A 19,848-nucleotide genomic window follows, 5' to 3' on the forward strand; every position below is an offset into this window, starting at 1 on the left:
TTCCAGGTGAGTAAGGGATTCAGACGCGAGAATTTGAAATGGAACCGCAACAAAACACAAGTACAGGGGATCAAACTAAATCGGTCTCTAAATTATAATCTGTAAAAGGTCAAAAAGTAATGAACCACGGACAATTGAAAATCCCGACATTGATCTTAGTTTGCTACTGTTAAAACACTCTGAAGCCTCCCTAGTCCCTACGAACAAAATACAACTTGCCCATGACATGGAGAATGGCAACAAAAGCAATGAAACCAATGCTCATGACAAGCACGACATTTGGAGAGATCTTGAGTCCTGGGGCATCATCTGTGTAAAACTGAAGCATAGTCCCAGCAGCCCCTCCTGAGGCCCCACCACCGCTTGTTGTTCTCCTCCTGCGCATGCTTGCAGCTGCCGCTGCACTTCCTCTTGGTGGTGCTGTTCCCGTTGCCATTTCTGTACCAACCACCAAAGCGCACAACTTCAATTTTCAATAACAGATAAAAATATATACAAATAGTAATGAATTTAGCACCCAATAAAATAGTAATGAATTTCCAAATCAGTATTAACAAAAAATAAATACATATTTATCACATTTTCTTGAAGAGGGCTTAGTGAAGAATGGCTGCTCTGCCATGCTACATGTGCTATATGGTACACAACTTAGAGGGTAAAACCTAAACAAATTTCTGAAGAGAATTGCAAGTAATTTGCAAGGAACAAAGAGAGTTGCAAGAAAAAAAAAAAAAGAAAAGAAAGAATAAAAAAACAGATGGGATGCAAATAGTCAATTTTATAGAGGTGGTAAAAATGCCCAAAAGTTACCAAATCTCCGTTATAACTTTATCAATAAAATCAGCATAAATCATGTTCATATATCATAATATAAATTATAATAAAAACCACCAAAATTTGTACTAAATATTCATGCTCTACGCAATTGAATTCTACTAATTGAATCACCGAAAAGGAAAACCATAGAATTCAATCCACCAAATTTTAAGATTCGATCAAATTACAATCTAATTCAAACCCTAAATCCTTGTTAACAATCATATGTAAAGAATTTCTAAAACCCTAAAGTTGAAGATCTTAAGAAAAAACCAATCAAAACAACGTAAAAGAATCAGATATCAGAAACCAGATCTAAATGCAAGTAATCCAGTAGATCGATCTATTCTATTCGGATGCGAATCTGAGATAAAATCCAAAATCTAGCCATCGTTTATAGAAACGCAACAATTATAATCTAATGGAAGGTAAAAGAAAGCGAGAAGAGGAAGAACTCGCCTGAGTCGGCTTGGAAATCAGAATTCAGATCGTACGTTTGCAAGCTTTGGAAACGCCCTTTCTTTTATGGCCAAGACGCCCGTTTGATGTCCTTGAGACTTTGACCAATATATTTCCTTGAACGCAAATTGTGGGATACTTCCACGCAACACTGACCAATCAGTTTTAGCCACGTCATCAATAGATTCCCAGACAAAGTACGAATCAAACTTGCCTGCATGCATCGATTCCGACGCGTACGATTGTGTGGCCTAACTGGGCCCAGACTATATGGGCTAAGTTGGCCCAATTTGAGATTTTTTTCCTTTTTTTTTTTTTGCATATAAAAATAAATCTAAAAATCAATGTAAATATGTGGGAATTAAAAAATTGCACTGGCACTGTATAAAAAGCAAACTCAAACAAAACATGCCCAAAAATAATGCGATTTGTTCGATAAAGTTCCTTTGCTTTTAGCAAATTATGAATAAAAATAAAAAATATTAAACAAAAAAACAAAAGCGTCGATTATATTAAACCTAAATAAATGGATCATTCATTCTGTCAAGGAAATCAAATGCAAAGAAGCCTGATCCCAATTATAATGGGTTTGAAAAATGAGAGTGTAAAACTGTAAAACTATATTATTACACTTTCTGTTTATATAAACTAAAAAGTCAGATGACTAACTAGAAAATCTAACCTCACTCATGGTTAAAGACTCCTACCACTAAAATGCATAAACAATGTGATTCTTGCTTGATGTTGACATTTGCATTCTGGGTTTTATGACAACCGAAGGAATCCATCATTAAAATAATTCAGAAGACAACTCTGCTTAACTGCTTTGATGCGTGTAAGAATGGCAAATCCTCCTTTGTTATCACCATGATGAAGATCATCTAAACTATAGAAAGGATGGAGATGTTTTTGCAGCTACTATTTTGTTCATCTGAGCATTAACTAGTTGAGACCCAGATGCATGGCACCAGGCAGATCAATCAATCCTTTGACCTCTTGAAGAATGTACCACCTTTCTTTCCCATTCCAGTCCCTGCCAGATTTGATGATAGCAGAGATCGGGAATCTGGTCTCCATTTCAACTCTTTCAGCACAGAAAATAAGGTTGCCAGTTCAGGTGTGACTTCAGTATCCTTAATGTTATTACATGACATTGCTCTCAATCGCTGAAGCTCTTTCCAAGAAAGCACTACCGACTCCAAACCTTTTATTGTCAGCAATGAGCATCCTTCCAGAGAAAGAAGCTTCACTTTCCTATAAAGTGGGGAAAAGCAAAATAGAAATCGGTAGTCAGAATTCCAATAAAATACTGTTGCAAACTGAATATCCATTGAAAAGTGATGAAAGAAACTAGACAACTGAGAATGCATCATGATCATCAACAAAAATTCCTATTAACTATTTGAACATGACAATTACATAAGAAACAGGCTGGGATTTCAAAAGGCAAGCAATGAGCATATCACAGAGACATTTCAACCTACTAATCATCAAAATGAAGGGCATGACCTCTTGTTCATTTGGAATCCAATTCTGAAATTCCAGAAATTTATTGCTATGCTAGTGCAAATAATTTTAATATTAAATCAACTGGCAAAGGCCTAAAATTTCCTCTTGTCATATTTCAAGATTAAAGTGCCCATTGTTTAAAAGAAGAAACCCTTCGAAACCTGATCACTAATGCACTATGAAACATAAACAGGTACTCTCTAGGAATCAGAGGTTGCAAATAAGCTAACATGGAAACAGCAATATATTGATACATATATCATTTGAAACCAGAATCCGAAAATAAACATGAACTACAATAATCCAAGTAAAAAAAAAAAAAAGATGATGCTAATCGAAATGACAAGAAGTCTCGTACCTACAAATACTTGCAAGGCTAAACACATCATCCTCCAAACCCCAACAATTCTGTAAAACAATATCACTAACGTTCTCGCAAACCAAAAACAAAGCTTTAATACTTTGCTTATCCCGAATTTGACAGCGCCGCAATTGCAACTCTTCAAGAGTCAAACAAGACCACAAATGCTCATCCGCCTCGGCACTCTTATCAATACTTTTACAAGACTTAAGCCTCAAAGTCTTCAAATTCCCGCAAAACGAAAGCCCAGCTAATCACCCACCGTCCATTCTATGATCAAAAAGGCTCAATTCTTCATGCATTTGACAACGTTGCCCTATTGCCTTAATCCTATCATAGCTCCCTTCACATCCACAAAGCTCGAGCTTGACTAACCTTCTACACCCTTGAGCTAATAACGTTAACCCAATATCTGAAATTATGGAATTGTAAAACCCATCAATAAACCCAATCAATTTCACCACCTGTAAATTTTTAATCCCCGAAATACCCTTCAAAGCCGAATCCCCTCAACAATGTAGCTCCAATTCTTGCAATGTAGAGCACTCCTCCGCAAGTCTTAGCAACCCTTCTTCGTTTGCCCCAATCGCCACAAATCTCTGCAAATTCGGGTACTTTTCGGCTATCATTATAAGCCCTTGATCAACCTCATTTGATGGCAACAACGCCGTTTATTCGATAAATCCATTGGGAGTAAAACTAGTATCGACATTAACCGACATTGTTTTGTGAGTTACTAAAATGCCAGAGTTTTTTGGCATCCGAATACACGAACGGACGATGTCTAAATCGGTGGGATTGGGAAACCGGTTTAAAACCCTACCCGAAGTAACAAACGACCAATCTGTAACTATAAGTGATTGCACCAACCGGCCATTAAGGTACAACCAACGTTTGCCTACCAAGGAATTGGAGACACGTTGAGATATGGGAAGCTTGGAGAATATTTTAAGGAGGAGTTCGTCGGAGAGGAGGGAGATGAAATCCGGTGCGGTTGGGTCGAAGGAAAGTGATTGATACGACGTTAAATCAAGCTCGGATGGCGGCGAAGTTGATGGGGTGCTGCTGAGAGGTCGGTGGAACTGCTGCTGCATCTTGTAAATAACATGCCTTAGAGCTTGTTTTTTGAACCAAATGTCCGGTATGCTTCGAGCCCCTGGCCTACTCTTGGCTTTTGGTGATGGCTTTAAGTTTAAGTTTTTATCGTAATAATGGTCAGAATTAGGGATAAGGCTAGGGTTAGGGTCTTGGTGGAATTTGGTGATCCTGGTGAATGTGACATTTCCTAAGGATTTAGGTTTTTCTTTTTTGCTTTAAAAAGAAAACATTTGAAAAATCAAATCCAAAACTCAAATAATTATTGTACGTATCAGTTAATCTGCTTTATTTTTGTCTAATTGAAGTAAGTTTTTGCTTCTCTTTTTCTGTAGTTTCCCCATGTTCCATAACTGGTATTTTGATTCCCAACTGAAACATAACCATTTTTTCTTTTCATTGGATTGTGGGTTGTACAATGTTACAAATTCTTCAAGCAAATCCTTTTCGTTTTATATATATAGAGGTGCCACGTTAGCAAAATGGATATGTTTGGAATGACGTGGCGTAATTCTATAGGGTGATTAGAGTTGGAGGCATGGTAATTTGGTATAATCTGAAACCTGCTTCATCCTTTTTTGTTAGTACAATACTATATGGAAATGATGTGTAACTGAATCCTGTCTTATGTTTGCCACAATAACACTGGTGTACTTTTAACGCTTTTGTCTCTTGTAATGTGTGATATGAGTAACTACTTTATCGGCGGATAAGATTTTGTTCCACCTTTTCCCAACAATTTTTTAATTATGAAAAAAAAAAAAAAGAAGAAAAGGCATTTTTCAAGAAAAGCAAAAAAAAAAAAAAAAAGGGGTCATTAGTCATAAGAAATCCTCAAACAGAAAATAATTTTGAGTGATGAGATATTCATAGGTTCTTTCTTTTTGAGTTTATCAAATTATTAGTCATTGATATGGCTTGAGCTTTGAAACTATTTAATTTCAATTTTGGTTTGTTTATGTTATAGGTGTAATATGTCATCTTTTTGTATAGATTTTGTAAGGATTTCTTTAGACAATGAAGTTTCGTACGTCCAATAGTGTATGACAGAGATGAAATAAGTGCTTCCATGTTCGACAAACTGCATTTAAGTGAATCTTGCTTATACTGCAATTGGTAGCTGGAATTTCCTTTGCCATTTTACTGCAATTTATGGGCCTGGCAGGATGGAGAAGTTCATTATAACCTAAGCAATGAGTTCTGCGTTAAACTCAAGTGGTATACTAGTACTACAATAAATGGGCACAACCATGGTGGGGCAAAGGCAAAGCCCATATAGACCCTGTTGACTACAGAACCTGTTATGAGCACATACAATTGCAGGACATTTTTCATATTCTTTTGGTTAAAAAGTGCGTGGCCCAGCTGCCAGTACAAATCCTTTGGCAATCCACTATGATACATTGGTGAATTTATTACATCAAATATCATCAATAAATATAACATTCGTGTCGTTTGGTACAAGTTTGGAATTGGTTTCAACGATCTAACGTCTAAGGTTAACACGTTCAATTGCATGGAACAAGAGAGTGAAGTTCATATCAAGCAATTAGGGGTCCAGGGCGGTGAATGTTAGTGGTGTTTTGGCTCCTAACAATACGGGGTTCACTGCAGAGAGAGTGAGTTTCCACTGGGTTGGCCACCCTCGCCGATAATACAGGACATTAGTTATATAATTAAGAAAACATTATTTCAATATTCATAAAGAATAATATAGGTAGTTTGTTTGCGTTGGCTGTATTATAGAGATTTTAGATACTGTGCAGCTTTTTCAAGTGGCATGTCGAAGGTGGTTAGAGTGAGATTCTGGAGTGTCAATCCTTGAAGTGAAAAAATGCATGATGTTTTCACCCCCTTCATCCTTGTATCCTGAAGGGTTTACATGAAATCAATCTATAGTTGAAGGGTTCAAGCAAAGACTCAAACTTCAATAGAGTCCTCGATATCAATAAGGCGATCATAGAAAATAGAAAGTGTTCCTGAATTTATTAGTCAAGGTTTGCTCTCCCGTGATTAATCTTTGGACCCTGGAATATCCATGCAACTCAAGGCATTGAGCAGGTAAACATCATGGAAATTATGAATCAGGCCTCATTGAAGCCCGACTGTCGGTATCTCTGGACCATTATTTTTCCCTCGCATGCATTTAGCTAAAAATCAGATATTTTATTAGATTTAATTCCTGTTCCTTTGAGGGCTGATTTTTTACCCAAAAAAACCAAGCAATGACCAGAATACAGTACTGACATAGCAGCATTAATCACCACAAATCGTTGAAAATATGTTTCACAAAAGAGTAGTTTTCTTTAAAAAAATCTAGACACACCAAATAGTTCGATAGTTAATCAACTTCACAGTTTAAACTGACAGCCTGCAACAACATTTCAACTTCAGTTCTTCGCCAGTTTTGGGCTGTATGACTCATCTTATCTTTGCTATATGGAGAATGGACCCCGTTTGATCATAAGAAGACTGGTAATGATAGAGTCACAGATTAACCAGAAAGCGAGGAACTCTATGCCTCAGATCAGATGCAATAAATGTTTCAAAGAACATTCATAGTTCCAAATTGAACAATGGTAGAAATTTGGTGGGAAGAGCCATTATCTGAACAAAGGTTCTTAATTATTTTTCCGTATATATATAGTTAGATCCTGTTACCTCTCACCAGTAGAGCTTTTGCGCGTGACAGTACAGTTGATGAGTCAAAATTACAGTTCTCCACGCGCTGTTTCGGTGAACAGCTCACTCAATCGCCTCCGTTCTCTGACTGTTCAATGTGCGTGCCGTTATCCCGCACCACAATTGCATTCGATATTAATTTTGGAGTTTCCCCTTTGTTTCCTAGCTTTCTTTTCTTTGACCCTCTTTTTCTGTGGCTATCTCCCATGGATATTAGCTTGATATATGTAGTTACCCACCATTATTTCGTACCTTATATTTATTTATTTTTATTTTAAGCGTTTCCACATTTTCTTTTTCACTATATATGGACCAGAATCTCTCTCTCTCTCTCTCTCTCTCTCTCTCTCTCTTTCTTCAATTGATTGTGATTCTCATCTCCACGATAATAAAGGCTAGGGAAGGCATTTATTTTTTTCAGTACCACTCAATGACTCCATTCTCAAATCCTATTATGAGTTGAACAACAACAACAACGTGAATAGGAAAAAAAAAAAAAAAAAAGAGACCCAAATATATATATCGCTTGTCTGAAACATGAAAATTGTGAAGCAAAACGGATGGGACAAGTTCCTCTAAGACAGCAATCACTGGTAGTACTCCCGGTAAGTGCTGTTAAAATGAGTCGGTGTGTTCCCAGTTGGGATCTCGACGACAATCCTGCCACTGCACGCCACTCCCTCCGTTCCAACTCCAATTCTACTACCCCTGATGTTCCCATGTAAAAATTCATCTCTTTATCTTTCAGCTTGTTTCTTTATCTACGCGTATTTACATACGTGTGACTGTAAATTTACCAATTTTACTTTTTGTTGATGTTTGTGATTTACTTAATTTGCAGGTTAGACTATGAAGTAGCAGAATTAACATGGGAAAATGGCCAACTAACCATGCACAGTTTAGGTCCGCCACGAGTGCCGGTCAAACTACTTAATTCCACCTCTTCCCCTAAGTACACTTGGGATAAGCCACGCGCTAGTGGCACTTTGGAGTCCATAGTGAACCAGGCCACTCGCTTTCCATATCATAAGGCTTCTCTTAATGGCGGCGGCGATGAGATTGTACCCTGGTTGGACCACCACCGTGCTGCAGCCGCGGCAGCGGCGTCCTCAGCCACCAAGACCATGGATGCTTTGGTTCCTTGCTCGAACAGGTCCGAGGACCGGGCCACGCACGTGATGGAATCTATACCAGGGCTTGGAGGCACTTGCGTGGTGGGATGCTCCACTAAGGTGGGATCCTGTAGTGGGGCAGCTGGTACCCAAGACGACGAGGTGATCCTCACGGGGAAACCCGCACTGGCGGCGCGTGTTCGAGTAACACCAGAGTGGAGCAGAAAGGAACAAAGTGCAAGCGCCAGTGCCACGTTTGGAAGAGATGGCCAGCACGTGACTGTTGATACGTATGAGAAAGATTTGGGTGTGGGTTTCACTTCTACTTCCCTTGGTTCCCCTGAAAATACAAGCTCTGCAAAACACTGTACCAAGGCTACCACTGCTGATGATCATGACTCTGTCTGTCACAGTAGACCCCAGGCAAAGATCTTTTCAATATTTATTATTGCATGTGTATGTACTTTGAGTTTCTTTGCTTTATTTTTACAAAAATATTGAAAAAACCTTCTCTTCTTCTTTTTTTTTTTTTAATTTTTTTATGTTTGTTTTGCTAAAGAGGGAGGCAGGTGAGGAAGCCAAGAAGAAGGAAACAATGAAATCTTCAGTTTCAACTAAAAGGAGCAGGGCTGCTGCTATCCATAACCAGTCTGAACGTGTATGCTCTCTCTCCCTCAAAGGAATTTAAGAAAATAAAATAAAATATAAAACTCCAATGTAGTTGTTCTGTTAATCATATTGAATATTACTCCATAAAATTTGATTAAGAAAATGGTGGTTATAATTGTCTTCATCAATGAGACACCAAGCTGATGATCACTGTCAATGATTGGATTCGATCAGGCTAGTGGCGACAGTGAAAAGGATAAAGCAAGAAACTTGACTTTTCAAGAGTATACTGTATAAATAATTAAATACCATCGTTGGTACGCTGTAACAGTAGTATTCATTTTCTTCTTTATAAGGAGTATTTACATTATTTTTTGGGTTTCCCCAGAAAAGGAGAGATAAGATAAATCAAAGGATGAAAACGTTGCAGAAACTCGTACCCAATTCTAGCAAGGTACGAAATTTTGATCTCTGCTTTTTATGTTGATACTAGTAAGCAGACGAGTAGCAACAACTAAATCTCTGCAAAATTTTCGCGGTGGTCAAAAGCTCGAGTACAGTAGTTGAGTGGATTATCTGAGTTCTCATGACGTTTATTTTCCACAATTTTCCATATTTGGAGTGATATTGCCATCTCAATACAGTACGGTAGGATTACTTTTATGCTTTTGTTATAAACTAGTACCAATTGCTTCGTAAAAAGCTCAAAAAATAAAAAGATTTGGAGGCTTATCTATATTCTATAGCCTATAGGATACCAGATGATAACAAGTAAAAAGGACCCACCTTACGTACATAATAGAAGAAAAACATAACAAAAAAGCTGACGAAGTCTTCTTCCTGCCCTTCACTGTCAGTCTCTCACTTAATAATTTTTGTGGGCGGAGGCTTCTTTTATTTTGAGGTCTTCCTTAATCCTTATCCTCGACTTAGATACTTTTTTGTTTTTGGGGTTTTCCATGGAATAAATATTTTATCAACTAAATAAAAGATACTATACTTTCGTCTTTTGGATCTGTTCCAATGGAGAATTACCTATACTAGATGCTATCTAGTCTAAGTTGATCCACTGACATCAGATTTGATCCTTGTCCCGATTGCTTGTTTTGGAGCAGTTATGTACTAGCTATTTACCCATTCTTGGTAGTTAGAAAACCCAAGTCCAAGAGATAGCAATATAGAAAGTTGGAAACTATCTTTTGAATCAATGTATACAACATTATATACTTCACATGATTAGAAGATCCCAATTTCTCAGATTAGTCTTCCCTAGACTGCTGCAGACATAATATAGAACGATATAAAATGTGGACCAAAACCATTTTTGGTTCAAGTGGCTGTGGGAATTTTTGGGCTGTTTCAATGATCCTAGGCCACATAAACTAATTTGCCATGGGGACAACAAGACAGAAGGTTGTTTGGTGTGGAGACAATCACCTGCTACCACATAAATACCCTTTCATGGTAGGCCCCTGTTGCTCTTGGGCATGTCTGAAATCTGTCATTGCCATGATTCTAATCTATATTAACTGCAAATAATGGTACAGAGAAGTAGTTTGGTGTACACGCCTTGGCGAGTCGGTCATGCATGCAAAACATAGTGACATATATTACGGTTGGGAGAGATTTGTCTTTTTTTCACTATCTGATTGTACGTTAATTAAAAGGACTTGAAGAACTGTGCGGTGCACTATGTGACGCAGGGTTTTGTTTGTGTTCACCTTTTGATTAATACTACAATTTTTGTTCGGAAAAGGGGAACCAAGCATGAAAATATTGAATGGTTCAAGTCTTACTGGAATTAAGTTTCAGTGTATAACTAACCAGGAAAACCCTCACATTTGAGTTCACAAGCACCTCAACTTCATTTTTTGCCCTTAGGAATTATAGAACTGCAAATTAAAACAGATTTCTGATAATCATAGTTAGCAGGGCCTTTGATGCTCTGCATGTTTGGCAGTATGGGAGTGTAACAGAATAAAGCATGCATGCATATGAACATGGTTCTTTGAAGAATGTTTTCCTTATTTCCTGTGTACCTTTCTCGATGAGATTTCTCAATATTTACAAATTACAAATTCAAAACTATAGCGATTTTGATGCTTTATGCTTCTAAGTTACTGATTTTACTAGATTAATTGTATTTCATTACAGACCGACAAAGCTTCAATGCTAGACGAAGTGATTGAATATCTGAAACAACTACAAGCACAAGTTCAAATAATGAGTCGGTTTAACATACCACCAATGATGTTGCCTATGACAATGCAACAGCAACTCCAAATGTCAATGATGGCCCCAATGGGGATGGGAATGGGGATGCGGATGGGGATGGGGATGGGCATGGGTTTCATGGACATGAACCCCATGGGCCGGCCAAACGTCAGCGGCATCTCTCCTGTTCTGCCTAATCCTTTCATGACCATGACTTCTTGGGATGGCTCTGGTGACCGACTACAAGCTGCCTCAGCAGCTGTAATGCCAGACCCCCTATCCGCATTCCTTGCGTGCCAATCGCAGGTAGCATATTTTAAGATTAATCTTAAAATAATCTAGATGAATGTGAGATTTATAAATTACAATGATATACATATTGGCTATTTAATTGATTACAAATTTGTTGCAGCCGATGACCATGGATGCTTACAGTCGAATGGCCGCCATGTATCAGCAGATGCAACAACCTCCGGCTTCTGGTTCTAAGAGCTAAGCTTCTTGCCTTTACTGCTAGCTACGTTTTTGTATGCAAAAACCTGAACTTGGGTTTTAATTCTTACACTTGCAAAGGGTTTTGGTACGATCTAGTTCTTGTAGTTATTTATAATTTCTTGATAATTACAAAGCGTGTGGGTGGTAAGTTTGATGCAAAATTTTTTCTTTGGATTTGTAATATCATGGTTACTATGAGCCAAGAGCTTCCAATTTTTCCCTTTCCTCAACCTTGTATTTAGTGTAAAAAATTTCATCTTTCGAAGTTTCCATATGTCATATGCTTAATTGGAGCTAAACGAAGGTTGTTCAATTCTGTGCAAAAACTTAGAATCCTGTAATATTTTAGCATTGAAAATAATGTAATTAAGCATGCAAGCCAGCAATCAAATCTTTTTGAAACAAGGCATTCCATTCTCATCATTGATGACATACATAGTAGAAACGCAAATTTGATCATGGGATCGTCTGCTAACTGTAATTTAATGGTGGATATTCAAAACCAATATCTGAAGTATTGTTGTCGATTTCCAATTCCTTTGGGAGACATCTAATGTGAAATGTTCATTAAAAGATGAACATTTGAATGATTGGATGCTCATTTGTCAACTTGTATTTGGGAGTCACCAAACGTTTGTTCCAATGGGTTCCACACAAATTATCATTTGCCATATTGTGAATGACATTGGCCTTTTGAACAAAATCATGAGAAATGCCTATTTTCAAGCCGATAATAGATTTTTCTTGGAGGGGTGGGTTTTGCCTTTCACATTTGCCCTTTCTTTTTGAGTCTTTGGTCGGACTTGCTAGTGCACCAAATCCTCACAAACGTTATCCAGGCTGCTGCAAGTTGTTCTGTATGAATTACTAATCACTTAATATCAACTGGTTCAACATCATTTCATAGATTCTCAAGTTGGCCCCACTCTGGAACCCTGCTGGAAATTTTAGTACTAAATCAGCTATGTATGTAAATGAGGAATCAGCTGCTTGCATTTTGGGTTTTGTTCATATGCAATATAAACTACTTCCAAGACACATTTTCTCTGTTTAATTACATGATCGAATTCGCTCAATTGGTTAGAACATGACTTTTTTATTAAAAAAACCAAGATTTGAATTTATTTTTTTAAATAAAAATAAATAATTACACGAAGATTCAATCTTCTCCACTTTAAATTAAACAAAACAATATTTACATCTTATAGAATTAATCAGCAAGATATATAGTCGATGATTAAGAATGAGATAGCTTGTTTTTTTGTTTAATTTGTTCTTTATTTGCAGAAAAATGTGAAGAAATTATGCTCCTTTTCAACAAATGACCCCAAAAGACTTGGCATTTAGCTGTTATAACATCCTTATTTAAAAGATAGATAAGAGTGTATCATGTATGATTGGAGAATGAAACGCTTGGACGATGAGATCACCACACATGCTTTTATGTTGAAAATCTAGCCCTATTCCCCACCTAAAATAATTAATCTCAATTTCGAGCACTTTGAATTTCTCAGTCATCATATCAAACTCTTACTAATTTGCTGCTCCATCACGTCAAAACTATTTTGAGGCGTTACTAAGGTTCTATTGTTTTTCTATGAAATATAAATATATGTTTCTAGATAAAGTCAAACATTCATTTATCATATGAGTTCAATAGAATAGTAGAAAAACTTATCATAATGAACTGAACAAAACTTTTGTTCTTTGTTGATGTAAGGCTGATATTTCACTTTCAATGACAAATTTACTACTTTTTTTTTTTTCAGAAATGTTCATTTATATATATATATATTATATATATATATATAATTATTAACGAATTTGTCAATTCTTATTGTTCAATTTTTAAGAGTATTCATGGATATCAATGTGAATCTCCTATAAAATTTTAAGATTTTATTTTAAAATAGAGTTCAAATTATGAATTGGATAAGTTAATACTTAATATAACAAGAGAAGACTATATCTTATTATATAATTTAATATCACATATAAAAAAGTCTTATAATTTTTATGGATGAAAGATGAAAGGGTCTTTAGGCCTTAAGTAGAAAGATCCTATTTCTATATCGTGTTTGAGTGACTGTCCCCTACCAACTCAATCCATTGAAAAGCATTAAAAAAGAAAATGAAGGAAAAAAGAAGAGGTGACAAAAGGGAAATAGATGTAACGGAAGGAGGAATCGTATGCTTCATGACATCTTTGCAACTTGAAAGCAAAAGAACATAACTTATATCCATGCATAATTGTTTTCCCTCATTTGGAGAATGTTATAAATGTTCCTTCGAATGCGCATATTTGTTCTGTCCCATCATAAGAATTGTTCTAATGCCTGCTTGGTGCCAATCTCTTTGCTCTTCTATCACTCACCATGGTCAAGCAATAATACCTCTTTAATGAGAGATGAAAAGGAACAAAAGGAAAAACGATAGAAGCAAATGGGAGGAAAACTTGCAAATCCTGAGAACCAAAGCAATGCTGGCAGCCAAGTTGATGGCGTTTTGCTTTTGTTATTCGAGGAGTAGGAATGGTACCGGATGTTGATGTGTCAAACGATTGTCACATTGTCAAAAAATGGCGACTTGGTCTTGTAAAATTCATGTACTGGACCCAACCAAGAACCAATAGCTTGTAACTCTTAAGGAGATGCTTTTGGAACATTTTTAGCTGATCCCAACAGAGTTGGTCACTATTAGAAAGGCTTGCTGAAATGTTTTTTCATATACGGCTATTATTCCTTAATTCATCCAAAAGAAATCTCGTGGGTCGGAAGATCATATCCTACGTGGCCTGTGGATCATATTCATTTTCGTTACACAATCACTGACCTCAGCTCTTTTGTAGTAATTAAAATTCCCCTTTTTCTTTTCTTCTTTTTCAAACTTTAAGCCTTTTTACATTGTTTGAGAACGATAAAAGGTATGGATGGAGTAAGAGAATAAAAATTTTACTCTTTCGAATCCCACAGAAAGTAAGAGGGAATGACAATGAATATATAAATAGTTAAACACATTTATTTCGTCTAAAAATAATAAGTAAAAACCAGAGCACACCATTTTTTTCGTATATATATTTGCACCTGAGAAGGAGACTTGGTCCTGGGCCTTGATCCCCCTTTTGTCCTGAACATTTGATGCCCATTATCTTATTTGTGCAAAAAGCCCAAAATTTTGTGGCCTATGGGTTAGGTTTGGCCTAGAAAACAAATTCTCTAGGCCCAACTTGGGCTAATTTCATTCAGGCTTTAACCCTCAGGGAGGTATAGAAGTGCCTTGAGGCTTGGTATGGGCTCCCTTGTCAGATCCTAAAAGTAATGGCCTATAGGCTTGATTTGTTATTTTGCAAATCAAGGAAAAATGTGGGAACAAATTTTTTCCTTCAAAAGAAAAAGAAGACGTGTGTATGGTAGCAGCAACTCAAAAACAACTTTTCCCCTTCTCTACTCATTGAGAAAGATTAGAATTTAGAAAGACAACTTTGTGGCAAAATCAACGATCTGTAAGATTCTGATAGTCCAAATCATTTTCAGACAAGATTTCATTTCAACAAAAATTGTGGATCACATTGAAGAATGGCGATCGATCTAACCAACGGTGATTAACCATAGTGGTCATTTTAGGTTTTCGCCACTTGCATAATTACAAAATATAGTTATATATTTATTATTGTTATTGTTATAATAATTGGTACTAATATAAGAAATCATGGTATATACAAGTATACGTTAGGACTTCTTTCTCACCTATTATTAATTAACTGTCAACTTACACTTTCATATTTTGAAGATATCGATTGGAAAATTACTTTTGTTATCTTCATGGTAAGTCATCCTGATAGATCAATATAAAGAGTTGAATTTAGTGTCGGTTGGCTTCAAAGTAACATGCAAAATATGCAGAAAATTTTAAGGGAAAAAGAAAAAATTCAAGATTTTTGAAGTGAAAATTCTAATCTTAGATCAGCAAAATGAAGCATGATCTGGTAAACAATTGACTGGAAATCAACCAAAATTGCACGGAGTACCACCACAAGTAGAAAACCAATTAGCTACTGCACGTGTAACAGAGAGGCCGCCCTCTTGGACCAGAGTCCTTTTGGATTTCAGAGGACACGAATCTTAAGGCCAAGTACATCTACAACCATAAATGCCTTCTAGTTTTCTGTGGGTCCAAGCCTGACCAGGGAAGCTACTAAGGTCCTTCCTTTCATGCCCATCCTTTCCCTTCGATGCACTGTCGGCGAGCTCTATTTTTTTGGACCAAAGGGGTGGTTAGGGATACAGAAAATTGGGTGATTTTATAATGTTGAAAGCTTAGCTGGTTTGTCTGTACTGTAACTTTACAAGAAGGAAACATTCAAATATTTAAGAAAATGATACTGGTGTCACGTATCTTGGCTTCCACCCACCTTCCAAATGGCCCAAAATAATGTCATTTCTCTCTCTTTATACACTGTCACAGCTAATTATCTAAACCAGGTCATTCTGATCTTCTTCATCTTTCTTTACGTTACCAACTCAAGCCCCCTTAATATAGATCCTCATTAAACCTCACCCTTTTTTCAACACCCTACAGCTTAGGTTTCCCCTTCATTTTCTCTCAGATTTCAAGCTCATTAGCATAATCTTCTCCGTGTGACCACATACAGAGAAGAACGTTTTTTAACTCACAGAAATGGCAGCATCTTCCCTTACAATCTCTCCAAGAAAGCTTCGATCCGATCTTTACTCATATTCCTATCAGAATAATGCAAACATCCCACTGGTGATATCAGTTCTTGCTTCTCTTATTGAGAGAACAATGGCAAGAAACGAAAGGATTTCCAAGAATTGTAAATCGGCGCTGACAAAGGATTTCAGAAGCAGAGTTTTTGATTGCCATGAGACACCAGACATGACAATTCAATCCTACCTAGAGAGAATCTTCCGATACACCAAAGCCGGACCATCAGTTTATGTGGTTGCATATGTATATCTTGATCGGTTTTGCCAGTCAAATCCAAGGTTTCGGATTGATACAAGAAATGTACATAGGCTTCTCATTATAACCATCATGGTGGCTTCCAAGTACGTTGAAGACATGTGAGTATTGTTTCCCCTTCTTTTTTACCTTTTTCTTTGCTCGGCATGTTGACAGATGATAATACTAAAAGGGAAAGGAAGCAAATCTATTACACTTCTGATAGTATTGGTGTTTTTTGTTGATCAGGAATTACAGAAATTCGTACTTTGCGCGAGTGGGAGGATTGACGATAAACGAATTAAATAACTTGGAGCTTGAATTTTTATTCTTGATGGGTTTCAAGTTGCATGTAAATGTGAGTGTGTTCGAGAGCTACTGCTGTCACTTGGAAAGGGAAGTTAGCATTGGAGGAGGATACCACATTGAGAGGACTCTAAGATGTGCTGAAGAAATCAAATCAAGACAAAATGAAGAAAGAAGATACAACCAGATTGCTCGCATTATGTTGTAATTGTATCATTGAGGCAATTTTCATTCTCCCTATTTTGCTTTTGGTTTTGTACAGATTCGATGTATAAATATGTGATGGTTTATTTGAGTACAGAGGAGTGGTGTATAAGCATAACCATATCGTATGGTTTTTAACATTCCCATGGTTTTCGTTTTACTTACATACTTACAACCAATCACAGTTTAGAAGGGCCATTGCCCATTGGCAACACAGTGAAAATTGACATAAACAAACCAGTGATACAGGATGGTACATTAACTAACTAGTTTTAAGTAGAAAATGACCTGTGTTCAGAACAGAGCATACATTATTTATGTAATAAAATCCAGTTAGTTGAAACTTGGATGTAGAATTAGGAATAACATTAATTTTATCTAACAAACTTGTTGTCTCGATTTGAAGCAAAAGGGAAGGCCTCCATCACATAAACCTACATCGGACCGCTTTTAATTAATACGTATTACTACAACAAATCGCATTTAAAATTGTCAAACAACAATAATGTTTACCAAACAGAAGACAACTTTTCGCAGAGGAAAGAGGAAAGAAGGCGGACGCAAAAAGAACGTGAAATTTGAGAAATGATTATTTGGTTTAAGAAAACATTACTTTATTTGATTTAGCTTTAGTGTCTTAAACATGTTTTGCCATTGCTAAACCAGAATCTAATAGTTTTGGGTATGCGCCTAATGCTGTGTTCATCATATTCCCAAATAAGTCGAAATGTTTGATTCTTGGAAGATGTGGCCGCACCACACACCGACGAGCTATGGGCCCTATCATCAAGATGTTGCAGTTGGTGAATAGAGTTAGTCCTTTAATGACGATGATGTACGGTTCGGTGGTAGCTAGGGTAGCCCTAAAACAAAACCATGGCCATTTCCATGGAAAAAGACAGTTAACGTCTCTCCCATAATCCGAAACTCATAGTAATCTATTAGCATGAAGGAACCAAAAGTTCAAAGTCCCAATAACATAAAATGCAGTGAATGAAACAGTGGGGAGTGGAAAATGAGATAGAAAGAAGGTACAAGCTTGGCTTTGTCGAAAACGACAATTAAATGAGTTGGAGTAAGGCAGCAGTGTTTCTACATAGATTGGTGTGCTATAATTCTTACAACTAAGGCTGTCCCCTATCAACCCACTCCTTGGCTATAAATTATGAGTATTTGTGATTAATAATAATTCAGCTCTAAGTCAGCTCTCTTTCTTACCAGAAAGTTTCGCCTGAATTTGCTCCTCCCCAGATGCACCATTGATTTTTGTTTTCTCCCAAGCTCAATTCCAAACTCTACATCTCTGCCATGAATTATGTTCACTTTGCCTCATATAATACAACTGGTTTTAGCTTTTTTATATGTAATATCCCTATATTAAACATCTTCTTTATTGCATAATACACGCATGAAATAACAATGGTCACAGTATAGAGTACATATATAATTACAAAAAGTAAAGTTTCAACCATACAATCATATTGTTGAGCTTGGTCCTCCTGACAAAGAATATGTCATGTATTCGTAAAAGGGAATAAAGATTGATGATCAAAGTATCATCAATCATCGCAAAAGGATTTAATTATTTATGTAAATTGCAATCGATTAAATGAAGTGTGATATCTCAATTTTACATTAAAATATTAGAAAATTTGTTATGATATATAAGTAAAAATTTAAACCTAAAATTAATGAACACATTTTGTGGGATAAAATCGTAAGATTTTTGGTTAAAATAGATAATATCTTATAAGTTGAGTATGAATTTTTACAAATAATATTAGAGTGATCACTAGTCATGATTTTAATTCTATGTGTGCTTTCTATTGGATTTGACGTGGAGATTAAGTTTTAATAAAAAAAATTTGTGACACTCCAATCTTAATATCAAGATATTTTAAAAATTTGATATGATTTATAAGCAAAAATTTAAATTCATACTTGTAAGACATTTTTTTGTGAAATAAGACTTTTAATAAAGAAAGTTTGTGATGTTTTAATTTTATATTTAAATATTTTGAGATCTTTTATGAAATATAAATAAACATTTAAATTTATAAAATATTTTTTATGAGATAAAGCTATAAAATATTTGAATCAAAATTGATAACATATCTTAAATTGAGTGTGAATCTCCACGTGAATTAATGAAAATTTAAGGGAAGCCAGACACTTGGGCATAGTTGATATTCAGGACTGGGCCAAGAAGCGTCTCCATAAGCTAAGTGGGTCATAGGCCATTTTGCCTGGATGGTATTTGATGTCGATTCGTAATATCATTTATTGTATATCTAGGCTCTTGGGCCATTGCCTGTTAATAGTATAACAAAACTGAAGCCCTATGCTTTGAATACTAGGCTGAGGGGCCCAAAAGAACAATGGATCATTCAGGTCCTAAATATGTTTCCATTAGGAGTTGGTAGCATTTTTTTTTTTGAAGTTTTGGGTGACCCAAGAGTGATTAGTGAAGCGTTGGAGGGACCTCATCTGATTATTGGGCTCTAGGGTCTTCTCTCATCACCCTTAATACGTAGGAATTAGGAGCCCTATTGGAAGATTGTAAAAGCTGTGTTTGGAAGGCTGAGATTGGAATTTTTTTGGTCCTTTAAAAATTACAATTGCTCCTTGAGTTGTCGAGGACGAGTTACATCCTTAATTTTTTTTTTCTTTTTTGAGCACAAGCCCAAAACAGTTACCTTGAACCGAATCTACGATTTATGCCAAACCCATTCCATCAAGGTGCGTTTTTCAACGTCAGCTGGCGAGAACTTGTCCTGCTTTTCTAATTAATAGGGAGATAAATACATTTTCCTTTCGACATGCATGTGAAATTCTTCAATAATTTAAAATTTTCAAATCTACTTGGAAAGTCAGGCAATCCAAAAGTAGCGGAAAGATTAAATGAATTGATATGAATATATTGAGTATTGACCCACATTGAGAGAGAGAGAAAGTAGCAGAATACTTTCTACAGCATGAAATGTAAATGTAATAGCTAATAAGGATTGACATAAATGATTAAAA

At 36.2% G+C, this 19,848-nt stretch overlaps 3 protein-coding genes and 1 pseudogene across 6 annotated transcripts; 2 read left to right on the plus strand and 2 right to left on the minus strand.

Annotated features, from left to right (window-relative positions):
* Positions 1 to 67: 67 nt before the first annotated feature.
* Positions 68 to 1,391, minus strand: LOC111313763 (Preprotein translocase Sec, Sec61-beta subunit protein). Its single transcript, XM_022914501.2, has 2 exons — positions 1,276 to 1,391; positions 68 to 438 (listed from the first exon to the last, which is right to left on the minus strand). Exon 2 carries the CDS (start codon positions 434 to 436, stop codon positions 191 to 193), a length of 246 nt encoding a protein of 81 aa, XP_022770236.1. The 5' UTR covers positions 437 to 438; positions 1,276 to 1,391; the 3' UTR covers positions 68 to 190.
* Positions 1,392 to 1,968: 577 nt separating this feature from the next.
* On the minus strand, positions 1,969 to 4,335 carry LOC111313265 (F-box protein At5g07670-like; annotated as a pseudogene).
* Positions 4,336 to 7,246: 2,911 nt separating this feature from the next.
* Positions 7,247 to 11,582, plus strand: LOC111313267 (transcription factor UNE10-like). Of its 4 annotated transcripts, none has more exons than XM_089752407.1 (6): positions 7,252 to 7,643; positions 7,764 to 8,490; positions 8,594 to 8,692; positions 9,032 to 9,097; positions 10,798 to 11,163; positions 11,270 to 11,582. In XM_089752407.1, exons 1-6 carry the CDS (start codon positions 7,483 to 7,485, stop codon positions 11,351 to 11,353), a joined length of 1,503 nt encoding a protein of 500 aa, XP_089608533.1. In that variant the 5' UTR covers positions 7,252 to 7,482; the 3' UTR covers positions 11,354 to 11,582. The 4 variants fall into 4 exon arrangements, with proteins under 4 accessions (XP_089608534.1, XP_089608533.1, XP_022769663.2 ...); XM_022913927.2 differs by having other exon boundaries at positions 7,254 to 7,643; positions 7,764 to 8,457; XM_089752408.1 differs by lacking the exon at positions 9,032 to 9,097 and having other exon boundaries at positions 7,247 to 7,643.
* Positions 11,583 to 16,017: 4,435 nt separating this feature from the next.
* On the plus strand, positions 16,018 to 17,156 carry LOC111313268 (cyclin-U2-1-like). Its single transcript, XM_022913929.2, has 2 exons — positions 16,018 to 16,436; positions 16,564 to 17,156. Exons 1-2 carry the CDS (start codon positions 16,030 to 16,032, stop codon positions 16,826 to 16,828), a joined length of 672 nt encoding a protein of 223 aa, XP_022769664.1. The 5' UTR covers positions 16,018 to 16,029; the 3' UTR covers positions 16,829 to 17,156.
* Positions 17,157 to 19,848: the final 2,692 nt, after the last annotated feature.

Source organism: Durio zibethinus, chromosome 23 (genome assembly GCF_047325235.1).
Source record: "Durio zibethinus cultivar Kanyao isolate XHJ-2024 chromosome 23, ASM4732523v1, whole genome shotgun sequence".
In the NCBI taxonomy this organism is placed as follows: Eukaryota; Viridiplantae; Streptophyta; class Magnoliopsida; order Malvales; family Malvaceae; genus Durio; species Durio zibethinus.

Coding starts and splice junctions, on each gene's coding strand:
- LOC111313267 (XM_089752407.1), top strand. CDS start 7,483: ATGGGACAAGTTCCTCTAAGACAGCAATCACTGGTAGTACTCCCGGTA. Junction 8,693..9,031: donor TCCATAACCAGTCTGAACGT/GTATGCTCTCTC, acceptor GGGTTTCCCCAG/AAAAGGAGAGATAAGATAAA. Junction 9,098..10,797: donor TCGTACCCAATTCTAGCAAG/GTACGAAATTTT, acceptor ATTTCATTACAG/ACCGACAAAGCTTCAATGCT.
- LOC111313763 (XM_022914501.2), bottom strand. CDS start 436: ATGGCAACGGGAACAGCACCACCAAGAGGAAGTGCAGCGGCAGCTGCA.
- LOC111313268 (XM_022913929.2), top strand. CDS start 16,030: ATGGCAGCATCTTCCCTTACAATCTCTCCAAGAAAGCTTCGATCCGAT. Junction 16,437..16,563: donor TCCAAGTACGTTGAAGACAT/GTGAGTATTGTT, acceptor TTTGTTGATCAG/GAATTACAGAAATTCGTACT.